This window comes from Bombina bombina, chromosome 3, assembly GCF_027579735.1.
Source record: "Bombina bombina isolate aBomBom1 chromosome 3, aBomBom1.pri, whole genome shotgun sequence".
NCBI classification, from domain to species: domain Eukaryota; kingdom Metazoa; phylum Chordata; class Amphibia; order Anura; family Bombinatoridae; genus Bombina; species Bombina bombina.
In genome coordinates this window covers 1,100,671,519-1,100,692,697 of record NC_069501.1, presented here as the reverse complement: position 1 = coordinate 1,100,692,697, position 21,179 = coordinate 1,100,671,519, and the positions used below count along the sequence as shown (strand labels likewise).

The 21,179-nt window shown below is 34.5% G+C and overlaps 1 protein-coding gene across 1 annotated transcript in view; it reads left to right on the top strand.

Moving 5' to 3' along the window:
- Positions 1–21,179, top strand: part of NBEA (neurobeachin) — a 1,472,531-nt gene that overhangs the window by 1,352,830 nt on the left and 98,522 nt on the right. The window contains exons 46-47 of the mRNA XM_053708445.1: positions 4,032–4,151; positions 14,582–14,734. Coding sequence (XP_053564420.1) covers positions 4,032–4,151; positions 14,582–14,734 — 273 coding nt within the window. The remainder of the gene's footprint in view (positions 1–4,031; positions 4,152–14,581; positions 14,735–21,179) is intronic.

Genomic DNA, 21,179 nt, shown 5'->3' with positions numbered 1-21,179 from the left:
GGGTACATCCATTGATCTATATAGGTATAGTATTATTAAAGTAGAAAAAATACTACCATAACCCTTGGTTATCGACTATATTGCCATATCAGTATCTAAACTTGAATAGTACACTAATCACGGGGTTCATCTTTATTAGATAAAATATAAACATACGTGAGAGTCTTAGAAAGTTATCATACAAACCATTAAGATATATGATGTGATATAGCAGTATTAACATTATTATATAGGACTTCCAATGTACTCAGGGCGCCAAGATTAGATAATCCTATATAGCTCCTGCGTCACAATCAGCACATACTATTATCCTGAAATAAAGTTAAAGATGTAGGCATAATATAAATTGGACAAATATGCCTGAATAAATAACCATTTGAGAGTAGAACCATGACCCTACTAAACAAATATAAGACACAGAAGATAAGAAATCTATATCTTCCGTACATGGAGATAGAAAACAATGTGCTCCAGAAGTATGAACTATATTAATTAAACATCTAGAACCATAAACATAACTATATTTGCAAGCACATACTTAACAACCTTCATGGTAAATGCCCATAATGAAGAACAGATTTTACTAAATATGAGTCTCTCATTGTCGATAGAAACCAGATATAACATCTTAAGGATGAGCAGTTATTAAATTGAGATATGGAGTATATCCACCTGGGTCCCATATTGGATTGCAGCATTTTTGCTATATCAGGTTGCACAAAGACTGTGTGATTACCAGCAAGTGGAGTCCAAGATCATACCCTCTGTGAGGTAACTCTGTGACTTTGTTTTTTCTACTGAGCATGTGGGGATCTCCTACTGGTGTAATGTCCTCTTTGAGATTAGTATAGGTATCTAGCCCATCCAAAGTGTATCCCCAATTCCTTGTAGTGAGAAAGATTCACAGCTAGACTTGTTCCCCTCTTGCGAGATCGCTAGCTCATGGTTCGGGTGCAGCTGCATATCACACTGTACTGGAAGATCTACACGGGTATCAGCTGTAGTTATAAAGTCCTTTAGAGAGGCAGGGAAAATGCAAGCCCGATCTCTGTAGTGACCGTCGCTGTGTGAGAATCTAGCAGGCCCATCAGCGTGGTAAACAAATCTCTAAGGTTAGTTGCCATGGTGTAATGAGTGTTTTGAAGTTTTCACACTTGTACCAGTAAGATCTCAGAGATTTTATATGTGCCACTCGATCCGGCTACTGTACCGTGGTCTCCTAGGGGAGGGAGGTAACAGCCTGGGTCACGGCAAAGCCATCGCTGTGATTGATAAAAATAAATCTATTATTTCAGGATTTCAGGGCTGATTTTCCCTTTTAAGGCAAGGAGGTCTTTGCATATAAATAGATTATCAGATCACCTCAGTGATTTCTTAGGTGCGTAGTATCGCGGTTTCCCACCAGCTTTGGTCTCTTGGATATGTATAGCCCAGAATTATTCAAGCCAGTGCCTCACTATCTGTTACTCAAGTGTCCATCTCGAGTGAAGGTCCGTGGAATGGTCCGCATCAAATGTAGAACTGTCCATATATCATTGCCATGTTTGCTAAGGCCGCAGTGATAGTAGCTGATTCTAGCTTCAATCTTGTGTCGAAGCTCCTGGAAACTGCAGCTAATTAAAGTTTACCAGTTCCCCCTTTGAATCTGTGTATCAGCGATGCTGTTCTTATGATTTTTTGTGCCGGTGATTACGATATAAGGATTATGTCCCCGCACTCTCTCAAAGTGCGGCCATTATGTTCACTGGCCGGCTCCGCCCCCATGTTTGCTAGGTTATTTTAAAACTATATAGCCCTCATTTCCAGTCTATTAGAGTTTGCAGTGAGAAAATCATTGGCTTTGGCAATCCTTTCGTTGGAATATTAGTCCAATGGAAGTGCTTCTGTTGGGATTACATTACAATATAACTGGAAAATCAGCTTTTCTTATTCTCTGATGTGGGGTAACCACAGGAAAAACAATATGAATATAAGAAAAAGGTTTTTCACAGGCTTCTTAATTTGTTTTGCTTTGTTTTTATTTAGGAAGAATTTCCCACAGCTACATAATAGCAAAATATACTTTGGGAAAGATTTATCAATCTGAGAGCAGACACACCTGTCCGCATTTGATTGTAGATGGTGGGGCACATTTGCTCCCCATATTTAACATTGCACGGGCAAACACTTGTGCAAGGCTGTCCCTTCTACCCTCCTGCAAAAAAAAATTGCGTGAGAGCAGGGCTTGTTAATCATCCCGGTCAAATGAATCTGGGTGATTTTCAGCCGCCAATTCCAAATTGTCAAGAGTGTTTATGAAGCAGTGGTTTAAACTGCTGCTTCACAAATATCTGTTGCAGGCTCAAATGAGCGAGTCTGCAACTGGTCGGGGCATTCGCCTTGTGATAAATCATGCCCTTTGTCTTTTATAACAGTGATGCCCAACTTTCTAACACACGGGGGCCATAGATGAATATTTTACAAGATTTAAGGGCCTCATATAAATGTATGGTTATTAAACAAACAAGTAATTTATTTCCTAAAAATGTCCAGTGGCTCAGATCCAGATTTAGGTAAGGTTGTACCCTCTGTCTGCTGTTCTTCCCTCAAGGCAGATTGTTTTGAGTTGCAAACCCCCAAAAGCAGCACAACTAGTGCAGATGGCCGTATGTAACCCTTGTGGCCCTGATGTAAAACATGGCGACTAATCGATTGATATTTACATTAACTATCTTACATGTCTGAATGCAGGTTTCATCATTTAGCTAATATTATTTTGCTTTATTTTATTATTAACAGTTAACACTTAAAGTGAATGTCAATTTTGATGCTAAAGTGCTCGGTTTTTAAAAATTTGATTAAAAACAGGGGCACTTTAATTCATCAAAATTTACATTTCACTCCTGTTGAGAAAAAAACTTACCTTTTAAACTTGACAGCAGCTTCAGCTTTCTCCACCCGTCGCAAAGCCTCTTCCTGGGTCTAAAATGAGGACTCCGGCTTCCTCCAATCACAGCTTTGAATAAGACACTCCCCCGGGGGGAAGCTGTGATTGGAGGATGACCTATCCATCATTTCTGACGTCAGAAATGGCTTGCAACGACCGGAGGAAGCTGGAGCTGCTGTGAAGTTTAAAAGGTAAGTTTTTTTTTTTCCAACTGGAGTGAAATGTAAATTTTGATGAATTAAAGTGCCCCTGTTTTTAATTGAATGTTTAAAAACCAGGGAACTTTAGCATCAAAATTGACAATCACTTTAAAGAGACATGAAAGTTAAAATAACTTCTTCTGTTTTAATAGAACATGCCATTAAACATCTACTTCTATAACAAACATACTTTGTCCTCGTTTTATCCTTCGTTGAGCATACCTAGGTAGGCTCTGGAGCATGCATTTGTTCTAAGCAATATCTGGCAGCACTGTTTATAAAATTATTGCAAACATTGTTGCAGATTGCTACATTGTTGCAAACACGGCTGCCATATGTTGCTTAAGACACATGCATGCTTCTGAGCCTAGCCAGGTATGATCTTCAACAAAGGATAACAAGATAAAAAAAGTCATTTAAAATAAAAATGATTATTTTTATATTTAAGCCATATACTAGTTTCATAGTTTAGAAGCCTGAATTAGTCATATTATTATCATTATTTAAAGAATGCAGTGGGAACGGCCAAGACATGACGTCTTAAAGATACCAAAATGGGCTTTCATGAGGTCAGGGCTGTTGAAAAAGTCTAAAAAATCATGTGAAAAGTCGTTTCTGACTGGACAGAATACTGCTGTTTCATTCTCTCAGAACATAGTATAGGTCAAGTAAGTTTGGTCTAAAGCAACTAGAAAAATGTTTTCTAAAGATTTTCTATTCTATTTCTGATGATTTTCTATTGGACTGTTGAAGAGTGCTCTATCAGCAGTATGAATGAATGAATAAATAATCAATTGTGTTCACTTATTTCTGGAGAAAATAAAACTTTATTAAACTTTTCTTTTCACAACACTTTGATTTTTGTAATTCTCCTTTCTTATCTGTGCTTGTTTGCTTATTTTTAGGAGCCCTTCACTACATTTTTTCTTATTGCCAATGATGGCAAATTTGACCATTCAGATCGAACATTTTCTGCAGTTGCCAGATCATGGAGGAATAGCCAAAGAGACACCTCAGATGTAAAGGTACGCAAATATTTTATTTTATATAAAATATAACATGTATTTAGACATATTTTTGTGTCCTCAATGATTGGTTAACTTCCAAATTATTTCATGTCTAGAGTTTGTTTTTCTTTAAACTGACATATTACTGAATTTTATCTTTCCAGAAATCCAAAGCAATGGCATATTAAAATGTTGCAATATGAAAGTCAGATATTAATGTTAAGGCTTTCACAAAGCAAAAAACTTAAACTGAGCAACTACTATGTATAAACTTCTCATGCTATTTATACCAACTTTAATGTGCAATTATATCTGTTTGTTAACATATCCATTAGTGTGTAATTTCTTCTTAAAGGGACTTTAAACAGTTTGAGACTTTAATATAAAATGGTTAATTATGTGTATTAAAAAACTTTTTTTTTCTATTCCACTGAGTAACAGGCACCACTATATTGGAACCTAGGTTTTACCATTATCTATCTCTTCTGCTGACGACAATTAAGGATACATATAAAACTGGCAATAAAAGAGAGTTTGCAAACAAGGCTGGGTGGAGACCCTTTTAGATAGTTACTTTTAACATTTCTATATTCCACACATCCTTGTTTGCACACTCTTTTATTGCCTGTTTTTTTTATCTGTTTCTAATAGTCCTCAGTACAAGAGATAAATAAGGGGAAATCCTAGATTATATCATGGTAATGCCCATTACTTAAAAAAGTGCTTTTTTTTTTAAACCTTTACACTTCTATATTTAAAGTGAAGGTAAAGTTTTTCCAATTTGAACACATCAATGCATTTGCTAATATGACCAGAAGCTAATCACTAACTTATTTTATCTATTACTTTTCTATTTTTCAGATATATATATATATATATATATATATATATATATATATATATATATATATATATATATATATATATAAATAAATAAAATCCCTACGGACCCCTCCCAGCCCCTATTTTCTGTTTTTCTGCCCTCTGACATATAGAGCGGTCCCACCCACTCTATATGTCTCTGAAAAGCCTGTTCATAATGCTCAGATTAACTGAGCATGCGCTAATCGGCAATCTCACTTTCTTTTGCACATGTGATAATCGTCAAATCCGTTCTGAACTTCGCATGCGTCAATCTTCGTTGTAACATAGTATTCAATTAATAACTTTATTCATTCAGTACTATGTTATGCAAGACAGAGAGGAGCTACTTTCTTCACAGATCATTGAATTGGAGTCTTCAGTATTATGCCGATGACGTTGTATTGGACTTCCTAAACGATACCAATACGCATGCACGAAACAGAAGTGAGCATATATTCCTTAAAAAATACTGCATGTGCATACGAGAAAGGTGTTGGATGACGTGAAGTGACGGCCGCCTAACGGCCAGATTTTCAATTGGATCACAGAAAAATGTGATTAAGCCAGAAAAAAAAAATTGTTGATTTTCGAGACCTTCAGAAATTAAAAATGGTAATAACTTTCTTTACAAGCAAACTGATAAAAATTCATGAATGAAAGTCATATTTATTTGGAAAAATTAATAATATAATAGATAGACATGAATGTAACTTTACCTTCACTTTAAAGAACTAATATTATTTAAAAAAAAATACATCTACATATTATTCTCAGGCTAGTCTTTGTGTTGAATACATAATTATATCTAGCATTTATTTAGGCGTTAATATCCATTTAAGTCACTGTAAAATGTTAGAGAAGGTTACTGTATGTGTTAAACAGCACCAATGCTTGTTTGATGTTGAGTGCTAAAGGTATTCATCTTGTATTAAAATATCCACTTTAATTTAGATTAAATGGGGGGGGGGGGTTGTGACTAAGTAAAGCCCAATAAATTCTGCTTTCCTGCTGCTAACTCAATATTTGGTCTGCTCCATAAAACGCAGCAGGAATTGGATTTGACCTTAAAGTGTCATATTGTTGCTGCTCACCCAGCATTGACTTTGCATTGCTCGGGGCAATTAATAAAGCATTAATGACAAGATCCATTTAAAATGTGGTCCTTTCTTTGCTGTTTTAGTTTTTTTTACATACAAGTGCCTGGGGATACTATACAACAACACACATTACGTTAATCCAAAAACACAAATATTATCTAGAGCTGCAGTCATTGCTCCCAATGCAAACTACACAGATTTGTTAATGACCATGTTTTATGATTCTGGTGACATTAAAAAAAAAATTGTAACGTTAATATCTTTGTTTGTTGGTGAATTTTATTTTACGTGTCTTCGTTTTATTAAGATTTATTGAGCAAATGTTTTCTATCATATCCCCAGCTGCAGTCTGATTTCAAATCGCTTTTTAAAAGCTGTTGGAGGAAGGAGGTGTGAAGAAATCTGTAAATCATTTAATGCAGCTGAAATCAGCTCCATTTCCTCTTTATAGTGATTCTCAATTGGTTCTATTGGGGCATCACAGCAGTCAGCTAATGGGACACACAGAATTTGGTCTCATAGTAGAACAATCCCAAATTGCTCATATATTTAGGCTGACCATATTGCCGCTTTAAAAAGGGACACATATGAAAAATACATATGTCAGGGCTGTTTTCAGGGCTGTTTAAAAAATGGTTTTGTATAAGAACCCTCACATATGTAGTTTTTATATGTGTTCCTTCTTAAAGCAGCAATATGGTCAGCCTACATATATTATCTTTAAATGCTGTTTCTTTTAGTGACACATATTTAATATTTTTTAGCGACACATATTGTGTAATATTACATATATTATTTGGGTTCCCATTATACCATGTATGGAAAATTGCTATTTTTAATTTATTATTGTATTTGAAATACATGGTTTTGCTTATTGAGGCCACACCCATTCTTCTGAAGAACACTGTGAAAAATCAGCTATTTTTATCTTACCCCTCTCTGTCTATACACAAATCTGAACACCGAGGGTATTGAAATTTACATTATGGGCGGTTGTGAGCAAAACAAGCTATATTAATTGCAAGAATAAACCTAAGGGAGTAACTTCCAATACTTTAAAAACACTGCAGCTTGTAATAGTGTCAAAAGAACACATGGTTAAGTTTTTATATCTTATTTAAAATACTTAGCGATTAATAGTGATATGATATATAGCTCCTTTCCATATTTTTTTATTATTTATATTCAAAATATTTATCTTCAAAATAATCTATATATAACACTAATTACAGGGTCGATCACAATCCAAAGCTAATGATTTTCACAATAAAATGTCTATCTGGATTTTTGTAGATAAAAAAGTTTGATAAACGTTTCTACATGATTGTGACAGAACCACCTATTTTGGGATACAGGTTAAATTCATACTTTTGTATTCGGCATTAAGGGACACTGGAACCCAAATTTTTTTCTATCACCGATTCGATAGAGCATGCAATTTTAAGCAACTTTCTAATTTACTCCTATTATCAAATTAATTTCATTCTCTTGGTATCTTTATTTGAAATGCAAGAATGTAAGTTTAGATGCCGGCCCATTTTGGTGAACACACTGTGTTGTTCTTGCTGATTGGTGGGGTAAATTCACCTACCAAATAACAAGTGCTTTCCATGGTTCCTGAACCAAAAAAAATAGCTTAAATGCCTTCTTTTTCAAATAAAGAAAGCAAAGAGAACGAAGAAAAATTGATTAATAGGAGTAAATTAGATGTTTTTTAAAATTGCATGCTCTATCTGAATCACGAAAAAATGTGGGTTCAGTGTCCCTTTAACTGCAAAAAGTTTTGACATCTAAAATTAGCATATTTTTTTCTGAGACTTGGTTGTAATATAAATATGTAGTCAGGAATGTTTGCTGTTATAGAGCTTTCACCTGGTTTGATTGACTGCTGAACATTATTATAAAGAAGACATATAGCAACTTTATTTTATTCATATATAATCAGAAGACTTAAAGGGGTATGAAACCCAAAAATGTTCTTTCAGGATTCAGATAGAGCATGCAATTTTAACCTTCCATTACAATTGTTTTCCCATTTTCTTGGTATCTTTTTTTGAATAGCAGGAATGTATACTTAGGAGCCGGCCCATTTCTGGAGCAGTATATGGCAGCAGTTTAGTAAGAATGTTATCCATTTGCAAGATCACTAGTTGCAGCACTATTTCCTGCCATATAGTGCCTCCAGATGCCTACCTAGGTATCTCTTCAACACAGAATATTATGGGAACTAAGCAAATTTGATAATAGAAGTAAAATGGAAACGTTTTAAAAATGTTACGCTCTGTCTGAATCACAAAAGAAAATGTTTGGGTTTTTTATCCCATTAAAAAAAAAAAAATCTGTAGAAAGAAAAACTGCTCCTATGAGTTAGAACAGTTTATAATTTCACTAGTATATCTTTTGTCACTATGTGTTTAACCTCTAGTAAGGTATTGCTTAACTTGAGCATTCTGTTTCCTTGCTTTTCAGGATTAGCATACCGTAAGTGATTGGAGCATATGCACATATGACACTTTGATTGGCTTACTGGCTGTAGCCAGTATATATATATATATATATATATATATATATATATATATATATATATATATATATATATATATATATATATATATATATTCCCAACAAAATAAATTATCAATTCATGAGCCAAGAATAATGTGTAATCATCATTTGAGTCTATTAAATGCACAATTTCAAGTATTTCTTAGCCTGTATTCCAAAATCATCTGTTTTAAATGTATATTAATGCACTTTATATTGCCCAATGTTCCTTTGCCCACCTCTGAATTCATAGCAAGATAGTTTGCAGATTGTTACCATTGTTTCATATACTGTCCTAATGAAAAACAAAAAAATGGCAAGTGTTACAAACATTTTGGCATTCTCTATATCACTTTTACAGTAACTTTTTTTTTACAGTTTTGAACCTATATGTTTCCCCCTTAACAGAATAGAATGTGTTCTAATGAAATAGAGGGCATTTGTTTTTTCACTAGAATTTACCATTATTCATTTGTATCCGTATTTATTTTGCTAACTATGCACAAGCTAGTAAAATACATTATAAATGTAATTGTGTGTGTGTATATATATATATATATATATATATATATATATATATATATATATATATATATATATATATAAAATGTGTGTGTGTGTGTATATATATATATATATATATATAGTTAGCAAAGGAGAGCACTCTTACTTAGTCCAGCAACTGCCAGGGTGCTAGTGTAGATAAAGTATCCCCTTTTTCAGACGTCTGAGGAAGAGGATACTTTGTCCCCCGAAACGTCACTACTTTTTACAGTAAAAGTTTGGAATTAGACCAGAGAGTGCAAGCTTTGTTTGTTAAACTTTTATATATATAAATAAAATGCTGGAGATACAGTATATATTACGTTACCCTTTTATGAAAGTTTACAAAAACGGCAATTATGTTGATCTAGCTCTAAGTAGCTTGTCGCGTTAATCTGTATGTTTTTAAGAACCATGTTGAACATCACTAGTGGTTATCACCCAAATTCTTAATATGAGCTTGTTTATTCTACAGTGACAAGTATAAATAAACACACATAATTAATCTTAACCTTGAAAAGGGCCTGAAACCTGATATTTAGTTCCTGAGGCAGCGAGTCATAAGGTGCTGGTTACACACAACTAACACAAGCTAATAAGTAAAACTAACACTTAAAAATCCTTCACCTCAAATATCCTTTTACCCTGAAGGGAAATAAAAAAAAATCAGATATCTGGCATATTTTACTTTGCGTCTCTTTACATTTTCTAATTCTTTATTGATAATGAGTACAAGCTGGACGAAGAGTAATTGCTGGTTGAATGACCTTTCAGGAAGTAAGTCACCCGGAAAGGACCTTAACGTAGTCAGTCATCTAACTGCTTTTCCTCTCCCTGCCCCCTTCCTACATTTTCTATAACAAATGTAATTTACCGTTGGGCACTAATCTGGCCCAAAGCCTCTCAAAATTGTTATATTACTTTTTGGATATAATTTGTTGTTATTTGAAAGGGGAGTTGTGACAAGATGTCATTAAGGTGACATAGTGTAAATTAATACAGTTAATGGAGATGACCAGGGCTGACTTACTGACCCGTAGTAAGGCTCTTTCAAAGTTAATAGATGCCAAGGGATCAACTTTTAACGCAAAGAAATATAACCGCCATAAAAAACTCATGATAAACTGCTTGGAAAATGAAAAATGCCTCCATTATATTTCATTACATAGGGTGTCTATAAAACAGTAGGCTTTTGTAGCAAAATGTATTAAAATGGAATGTCAGGTTTGATTCAGGAGGTATACAGTTTTGATAGCGTTAATAGTTGTCCTTTATCACTCTGAGATATTCTTGAAAGACTCTTTAATTTCTCAACAGCCTGGGTCTGTCACAAGCCTGTAAATTAGAAATGTGTTTTGGATGTGTTGCCTTTATAGCACACTGTGCTGTTAACTGTACAATAGGGTTTAAATAGAGCTGTTCAAGTACAGATGTGATCACATTTACAGATGTGGTGTCAGCTATCATATGGTTTATAACTGATTACACACCCTGAGTACTTTTCCAACTTATTCTTAAAGCTGGAATGATCAGAAAGTGGGATACCAGTTCTCCCCTAGGTAACTATGTTTATTATGTCAGAATATAATTTCTATTTTATTACCCACAATATTGCAGATGTTTTAGAGAGGGGTTATTGTATGGACAAGAAATGATTGTTTTCCAGAAAACAAATTCCTACAAAGTAATATAAGCTAAAACTTATACATAGGGTAAATTCTCTTAAAGGGACACTATACCCAAAAAAAATATTTCATGATTAAGGTAGAGAATACAATTTTAAACAACATTCCAATTTACTTCTATTATCTAATTTGCTTCATTCTTTAGATATCCTTTAATTCAGAAATAGCAATGCACATGGTGAGCCAATCACAGGAGGCATCTATGTGCAGCTACCAATCAGCAGCTACTAAGCATATCTAGATATGCTTTTCAGCAAAGAATATCAAGAGAATGAAGCACATTAGATAATAGAAGTAAATTAGAAAGTTGTTTATAATTGTATGCTTTTTCTAAATCATGGAAGAAAAAAATTGGGTTTCATGTCCCTTTAAGTTTATTTTGTTTTGTTTCTCTGGACCCATACATAAAATATTAGGATTGTTAAAAAAAGATTGCCTTTATTTGCATATATAAGAGCATAACTTGGATCCATCTTTATTTTAATTTATAAATAAGAGCTATTCTGCTGATGTAATGGCTCAAAAGACAGTATTTAATACCCCCTAAACTATTTTAACATATAAAACAAGCATTGGTTAATAAGCATACTTTATGCAGTTAAAGGGACAGTCTAGGCCAGAATTTGTATTGTTTAGAAAGAAAGATAATCCCTTTATTACCCATTTCCCAGTTTTTCAGCTCCAACACTGTTATATTAAAGGGATATAAAACAAGTTGGGATAGAGACAAAATATAATATGTACTTTAACCCCTTAGTGACCACAGCACTTTTCCATTTTCTGACTGTTTGGGACCAAGGCTATTTTTACATTTCTGCAGTGTTTGTGTTTAGCTGTAATTTTCCTCTAACTTATTTACTGTACCTACACATATTATATACAGTTTTTCTCGCCATAAATTGGACTTTCTATAGATACCATTATTTTCATCATATCTTTACAAACAGCTTGTGCAATTATGGCACAAATGGTTGTAAAAGCTTCTCTGGGATCCTCTTTGTTTAGAAATAGCAGACATATATGGCTTTTGCATTACTTTTTAGTAATTTTGCTAAATGCCGCTGCGCACCACACTTTTATTATGCCCAGCAGTTAAGGGGTTAATTAGGTAGCTTGTAGGCTTAATTTTAGCTTTAGTGAAGTAAACAACCCAAAGTAATGATCTAGGCCCATTTTCCTGCCACCATATCACCGCCAAATGTGATCAAATAAAAAAAGTTGTTCATTTTTTCACTAACTTTAGGTTTCTTACTAAAATAATTTACAAACAGCTTGTGCAATTATGGCACAAATGGTTGCAAATGCTTTTCTGGGATCCCCTTTGTTCAGAAATAGCAGACATTTTTGGCTTTGGCGTTGCGTTTTGGTAATTAGAAGGTCGCTAAATGCCGCTGCGCAAAACACACGTGTATTATGCCCAGCAGTGAAGGGGTTAATTAGTTAGCTTGTAGGGTTAATTTTAGCTTTAGTGTAGAGATCAACCTCCTACCTGACACATCCCACCCCCTGATCCCTCCCTGAACCCCCTCAAACAGCTCTCTTCCCTCCCCCACCTCACAATAGTCTGCCAGTACTAAAATAAAAAGCATTTTTTTATGTTTATATTGATTCTGCAGTGTTGGATCCCCCCTTAGCCCCTAACCTCCCTGATCTCCCCCATACAGCTCTCTAACCCTCCCCATCTACCTATTTGCCGCACTCTTTTTGGTACCCAGTTTGCCCTAAAAAATGGGGGGGGGTTTTGTCTTTTTTTTATGTAAAATAAAATATGTTCTGTATTGTAGCTGCCCCCACTCAGTAACCTACACACCCTCCCCCTACCAGATACCTTTCCCAACATTTATTATTCCCCCCCCCCTCTCCCTCCTTCACATATTATTTTTAACTTAAAATCCACCCAAATCAGGCCCATCTATCCCTAACAGATCAAAGGAGCCAGCCTTACAAATTATAATGTTCTACCCATTGATGAGACCCAACTGTTTCCAGAAGCAGAAGCAACTGTCCATCACAGATAATACCTGTCTGTTTTCACTAGATCTGATGAACCTATTCCTTAACTCACAACTACTAGTTCTCCTCATACCAAAACCCATTTGTACCCCAAATCAGATCCAATTGTACTCCTGAGAATAGTCTATTTCTATCTGGGTCTGATTCGGGCGACAAGTGGCTCTGATCTAGAGGTGGGGAAGATTGGGGGTCAACCCTGATCTTGAGATGGATGGTCCTCTGATCTACTGATAAATAGACTATAAAGTGTAAATGTGGTACACACACACACCTGCGCCCCCCCCCCCCCCGCTGCATTCCCGATCAAGTGCACACACATCAGTGTGAACAGGAAATGGAATGGAGCATCAATGGGACACCAACCCACCTCCCTGCAGCAGCTCCCACCCACCACTGATCAGCACCATCGATGCCCATGCACAGAGGGCCACAGAGTGGCTCTCTGCATCAGATGCTTAAAAAGGGTATTACAGGGATGTCTCAATATCAAGACATTACTGCAATGCCCAGGAAGCGTCTGGAAGCGATCACAAACGCTTCCATATGTTAACTGACATCCAAATGAGTATGTGCCTTACACGTACTTGGTCGTTAAGGGGTTAATTACTTTACCATGAATGAAACATGTTGGGTTTCATGTACCTTGTCTGTCCTTAAATCTGATTACAATAAGAAAATGCTTATGCCCTCTACAAGGTACAGGTACAAATCCCCAATTCCAGAATTCCAAAATTCAGAATTATTCTTAAATCCAAAATTTTCATTAATATTTTTTTAAAATAAAATTATTGCAAAATAAAATTTTCCCCCCAAGTAAGTCACATTCTACCTTTTTTTTTTTTTTATTATTGTTTATTTGCGTTCTAAAATGCAAATCATAGTCTATAATAAAACAACAATTATTATCTGATTACAGTGCTGCACTATCTTTCTGATGATACTATGTATGCAAAAGTATTAAATATTTTATAAATCTACCTTTAGATTATATGTATAAGCTGTATTATGACAAGTAAATATTGCCTAAGTGACATAAGATATTGTTGTACACTTGGTTCCATCCCTTCTCCATGCTGTCTCATTTTACAGACACAAATATTTTGAAATCCAAACGTTTTCTGCGTCCAAACAGTTTGTATAAATGGTTTTTACCTGTATATATGTATGTATATAAATAAATATATATATTATTGACACATTTAGAGTTTGCAAAAGACTTAGAGGCCAATTTATCAAGCTCCAAACGGCCCGTGTTTCTGGTGAGTCGTCAGACTCGCCAGAAACAGCAGTTATGAAGCAGAGGTCTAAAGACCGCTGCTCCATAACCCTGTCCGCCTGCTCTGAGCAGGCGGACAGGAATCGCCACAATTCAACCCGATTGAGTACGATCGGGTTGATTAACACCTCCCTGCTGGCGGCCCATTGGCCGCGAGTCTGCAGGGAGCGGCGTTGCACCAGCAGCTCTTGTGAGCTGCTGGTGCAATACTGAATACAGATAGCGTATTGCTCTCCGCATTCAGCTATGTCTGTCGGACCTGATCCGCACTGTCGGATCAGGTCCGACAGACATTTGATAATTCGGCCTCTTAGTACCTCCTGTTGTTTATGCTGATCTCTTAATGTCATGTGATTAATCATGAATTAGCTGCTCTACTTTTTAATTTAACAAACAAATAATCTTTCTTACACCTTGTCCTTGCAGGAACTTATTCCAGAATTCTACTACCTACCGGAGATGTTTGTCAATAGCAATGCATACAATTTTGGGGTCAGAGACGATAATGTTGTAGTAAATGATGTTGAACTTCCCCCGTGGGCAAAAAATCCTGAGGACTTTGTTCGAATTAACAGAATGGTAAGAACACTTGTTAGTGTCCTCTGTTTGGCTGAGTTCTCTATCAGTACTTGCTATGAGGTGGTCCAGCAAATTATAACTAAAATAGTATAGCTCAATAAGGTAAAAAAACAAATAGGGAAAAATTTTTTATGGGAATGTAAATCACTAGGGATGTCAACACAAGGATTCTTATATGTCAGTAAGCTAACATTTCTTTTATTACCCACAATGATTTGTGTTTTCCCCCCTTCATTTTGTAATAGTAGCACCTTCTTTTTCATGGTTACGTATTGCACAATCATCAAGTACAGAGTTATAAAAATATTTATATACAAAAATATATTTTCAAAATTTTTAGTAGTACTCTTTCACACACACACACACACACACTTATATATATATATATATATATATATATATAAATATATATATATATACCTATATTACAAGTGGAGTGCTATTGATTGTGTAGGGTGCGCTATCAAGATCGTGGGACCTTTTTAAGATTAGCACATAATCTGGTATTACAAGTCCATGGTAAAACAGAATTACCAGAGAAGGTTAAGCGCAGCCATCATCCATTTAGTGTTCTATATTTTCAATACTCAAGCACATCTCATAACTTGTGACCTGAAGTAAAGTGTTAAAGGGATAGGAAAGTCAAAATTAAACTTGCAAGATTCAGATAGAGCATGTCATTTTAATAAACTTTTAAATTCACTTCTATTTTCAAACGTGCTTCGTTCTTTTAGTATCCCTTGTTAAAAAATGAATACGCACATATCATACACTAGTGGGAGCTGCTGCTAATTGTTGCCTGCACACATTTGTCTCTTGTGATTGGCTAAATAGATATTTTCAGCTTCCTGTCAGTAGTGCAATGCTGTCCCTTCAGCAATGGATAACAAGAGAATGAAGAAAAATTAATAATAGAATTAAATTGGGAAGTTCTTTAAAATTGTATGTTCTATCTGAATCATAAAAGAAAATTTTGGGGTTTACTATCCCTTTAAGGCTAGAATAAAGGTGTAACAAAAAACATTTAAAACATATTAAAATAAAGTATTGCACACATATATATATTTATACACATATTAAAATATATAAACATATACAGGTAGCCCTCGGTTTACGCCGGGGTTTGGTTCCAGAAGGAATGGTTGTAAATCGAAACCGTTGTAAATTGAAACCCAGTTTATAATGTAAGTCAATAGGAAGTGAGGGAGTTAGGTTCCAGGCCCCTCTCAAAATTGGCATAAATAACACCTAATAAATTATTTTTAAAGCTTTGAAATGAAGACTTTAAATGCTAAACAGCATTATAAACCTAATAAAATAATCACACAACACAGACTTTACTTGCATTTTTCTGCAAACAGTTCTTTCTATGCATTCCAATCTGGACTGATTTATAGACAGGAAGATCTTGTTCCTTTGCAAGCTGCTCAATAGCTCAGGTCTGGTAAACTGATTAATTTCAGCTTGCTTGGCTTGCATATCTCTGCTGCAACACAAGCGGACAGCTCCACCTACTAGCTATTTTAATCAATGCCCTGCTTCTAAATGCTTTTCAGTAGCAGTCACATGACTGAAAAAAAGGTTGTTATTCTGAAACGGTGCAAATTGAACCATTGTAAACCGAGGGCCACCTGTACACATATTAAATATATAATATATGTTTATTAAGGGTTTGAAGGTGTGTGTGTATGTGTGTGTATGTATATATATATATATATATATATATATATGTGTGTGTGTGTGTGTAAATATTTGTATGTATGTGTATACATGTGTATGTGCATACATACAAATATACACAAATATACACACACACACATACAAATTCACACACACTTTTGAGCCCTTGCCTGTCAAACACTTTGACATATACCACAGCCCTTTAAAAATGTCAATACTTTTTTTTATCAAAATACTTTTAATAGCATTGGTTCTTCAATTTGAAGGAAATGTTATTTTTTTTTTAAAATGCACCTTTGAATTAGTGCACGAGCAAAAGCCAGGACAGGAGGAGGAGTTGGGGCAAAATTACAATGTTGCATAGCTCAGCAAAATTGCGCAGGAAGTTTCTTGTGCAATGCTGCCCCCTGCTTGGGGGCAACCAGTTGCGCTAGAACATTAAATGTCAATCACCCCAAATGAGTGAGAGTTGGGGTGATTGGTCTCACACCTCTGAGGTGGCAGAGAGGAAAAAGAAGCGGTTTCAGCTTCTTAAATATGCGGCAGCAGGCTTTTTGCCAATCTGCTCCACATAGCTAAAAAAGCTGTGAATGGTGTTTAATAAATCTACCTGTTAGTGCATTAGCTATTAGTTTTATTGTTTTCAACTTGTAATACGAGTGCAAGTATAATATCACTATTGAATTAACTTTAGCAGTGTTAGCGTTCAGTAGTGCTAATATTTTTGTGCTCCACTTGTAATCTAGGCCATAGTGTTTTAGATTTTACTCTACCTTTAATTAAACATATATATTTGATTGCCAAACAAATTAACACAGTGAAATGTATTTGTATTGCATCGTTTCTACAAATACAAAGTAAAAAAAAATTAAATATGCAAAGAATGAAGTTTTCTATTCAAAGTGATATTGTCTAATGACTTGTTTGAAATCTCATGTTTTGTGGTTTGGAAATATTCAATGCATTCATTGGGGAATGTTGTACCAGATTCTCCATAGAAAGCCAGCGTGATCGCTTTTGACTTACTCATGAAACATTAATAATGCATTGTGTTCAATGCTAACGTGGTTATGGGCTGACCTCAGTGATGTCACAGAGGACAGAATCCGTAACTAGTCCCTGATAACATTACCCTAATGCTAGGTTCATCAATCATAATCTAGCAGTAGAATGAAGGCTTTCACAGATGTGCATCTGTAGCCTTACTCAGCCCTTCGGTCCCCACAGACTTGAATTGATGCTGATAGCCAAAAATAGAACAAAAATACCATGGATAATATCTAGATTATTAAAACAATGGAATTATTTATGAGCAAAGTTAAAGGGAATTCGCTTATTTTTTATATATAGTTTGTGGCACTAACATTTAGGGGCTGTCTGCAGAATTAATTACTTATTATCCAATATAATGAATTAATTGGGAAAAAAAACAAAGATTGACATTGACCATCAATATCAGCTATTGTATATTATTCAGCTGATATAAAACATGGCAGCATAGTATCAAGCAAAAAGGTATCTTAAGCAACAGGCACAAGCAAGGAACATAAGCCAGATAGATAGATATTTATTAGTATATCATTTCTACTCAGATTAAGACAATAAGACCAGAGTAATTATGCGTTTTACTGCACTTAATATAGAGAAATGTATTCTTCAGTATATATTTCTCACAAAGTTAAATTCTTCCTACCAGACACAGAGAAAAGTGATTATCACATCCTGTCAGCTATATACAGACAAGTGCAGTTTATAGAGCATTACTAAACATACTAAACCTGTATTAGCTATGTATAAGACTATATTATAGGGAAATTAAATGCTAAATACATTTTCTAAGCATAGTATTGAGGTTATTTCCTGCAGCACCCATAATTAGTGGGAGGTGAATAAATATATTTAGGGCCAGATAACAAGTGGTTCGCTATTTAGCACTTTCACTCGCGCACAAATACCGCTGGAAGTTTGCGCATAGTACAAGGTGAAAGTAAATTGAGCCTGAACAAAACCCAATGTGCGCTAACTTCAGGACTTCAGACATTGGGCCGTGCTAACTTCTTCTCCCCGTAGACTTAGAGCACGGTTTAAAAAACAAACAAGAAACCTAACATTTAGCACTCACGTGCTAACCCAACAACGTTTTAGAGCTACAGCGCTAAATTCAAAGGTAGTTATGCATATTTTACATTCCAATGTTCTTCACATAGAGGAAAATGTTGTTTATTTAAAATATATATGCAGCACTGGCCTATTCTTATGCCAATGTTGAATTTGGGCTTCTTGCATCATTTTAGCTCCCCAAACACCAAATACATTTCAATTTCATTTGTAATGTGCAACAATATATGCGTAGTTCAATAACAATTGTTTATATACCTTCATTTGTGTTGGCAACCTAGCCCTGGCATATGTGCCCATTAGCAGGTTTTCTGCATTCCTTCCATCGATCTCACCATTAATGGCCATGTGTATCTCGTTTATACCCAGTACAGTGGTAGGTTAATGATCCTAATTTTGGTTTGTTTGATAAATTGTTTTATTGACACAAATATTTTCCATACACACAAGGAGGAAAGTATTAAAAGTACAGTATACACCAATTTTTAGATAACTGCATGTAAAAGACACTACAATAAAGAAGAATATGCACAGATACTGATATGGATACACTCCCAGATGGGCTATATAAATGGATCATCTACAAAACATTAATGCAAAGAAAAATATAGCGTACAGTGTCCCTTTAATACTACCTATGAAAATGAATAGATGCATTTCCTGCAATAGTAGCAAACACTGCAATTCTAAAGATATAGTACAATTCTAAAGATATAGTACAATTCTAAAGATATAGTACAGTTATACAGATATAGTACAGTTATACAGATATAGTACAATTCTAAAGATATAGTACAGTTATACAGATATAGTACAATTCTAAAGATATAGTACAATTCTAAAGATGTAGTATAGTTATACAGATATAGTACAATTCTAAAGATATAGTACAGTTATACAGATATAGTACAGTTATACAGATATAGTACAATTCTAAAGATATAGTACAGTTATACAGATATAGTACAATTCTAAAGATATAGTACAGTTATACAGATATAGTACAATTCTAAAGATATAGTACAGTTATACAGATATAGTACAATTCTAAAGATATAGTACAGTTATACAGATATAGTACAGTTATACAGATATAGTACAATTCTAAAGATATAGTACAGTTATACAGATATAGTACTATTCTAAAGATATAGTACAGTTATACAGATATAGTACAATTCTAAAGCTATAGTATAGTTTTACAGATATAGTACAATTCTAAAGATATAGTACAGTTATACAGATATAGTACAGTTATACAGATATAGTACAATTCTAAAGATATAGTTCAGTTATACAGATATAGTACAATTCTAAAGATATAGTACAGTTATACAGATATAGTACAATTCTAAAGATATAGTACAATTCTAAAGATATAGTACAGTTATACAGATATAGTACAGTTATACAGATATAGTACAAAATGTAAAAACAAATGTATGAAATATGCACTACAAAATGTAAGTATTTATTGTACAAATAATAATCTGTAATTCTAGCTGTGAAATACAATAACCATAATAAGTCCATAACCGCTGCATTTCAGGGGAGCTCTGCAAGCATTATAAGGTGTATCTCTTTGCGGAGAAGAAGGTGTTAAAGAATGGAAAAAAGCTGAGGCAGGAAGAAAATAATAATTTGAAGCAGCCCTCTATAGCCACCTAGACCTCTGCACTCGAATGTGCATAATTAGATAATATCAGCGCTTTCCCAGACTTGTATGAATCTTTAAAATTGAGTTTGATCAAGACTTAAAATCTCTGCATATATTACAGCAGCCACATCATGCTGACTTCAACACCAGCAGTAGTGCAGATGTGCATTATCAAATGTATTTTCCTTTTTAAATCAAATAAACGCAAAGGTAAAATCTTTGTGTATTATTATCAATTTCTTTTGAGAAATGGAATATTTATCTGCATGAGTATATATTCCTAGCTTAAAGGGACAGTCTACTACAGAATTGTTATTGTTTAAAAGGATAGATAATCCCTTTATTACCCATTCCCCAGTTTTGCTCTGTTATATTAATACAATTTAATACAATGTTTACCTCTGTGGTTATCTTGTATTTCAGCCTCTGTAGACTGCTCCTTATCTCGGTTCTTTGGACAGACATGCACTTTAGTCAGTCAGTGCCCTCTCATAAGTAACTCCACAGGAGTGAGCACAATGTTATCTATAGGGCACACATGAACTAGCGCTGTCTAGCTGTAAAAAAACCCTGTCAAAATGCACTGCAATAAGAGGCAGGCTTTTAAGGGCTTAGGAATTAGCATATGATCCTACGTAGGTTAAGCTTTCAATAAAAAAATACCAAAAAAAAAAAAAAAATGATGATGATTAAAGTAAATTTAATTTTGACTAGACTGTCCCTTTAAGTAACGTAGTTGACTAGCATAGAGAATGAGTATATTATGTGTATGCTGTGTCATTTAAATATATTTTAAAAAGAATAAAAATACTTGTGTATAATAGTTTTTTTGGAACTGGGTAAAACATTCAATTTAACCTTGTTTTTTTATAGCTACATTCAGACCTAGGGCATTTAAATGTGAACTCATCAATTAACCATCTACTCTTGATACCTTTCACCATCAACACTATTTAGAAAGACTGGTATATGGTCTTCATGGCAAATACT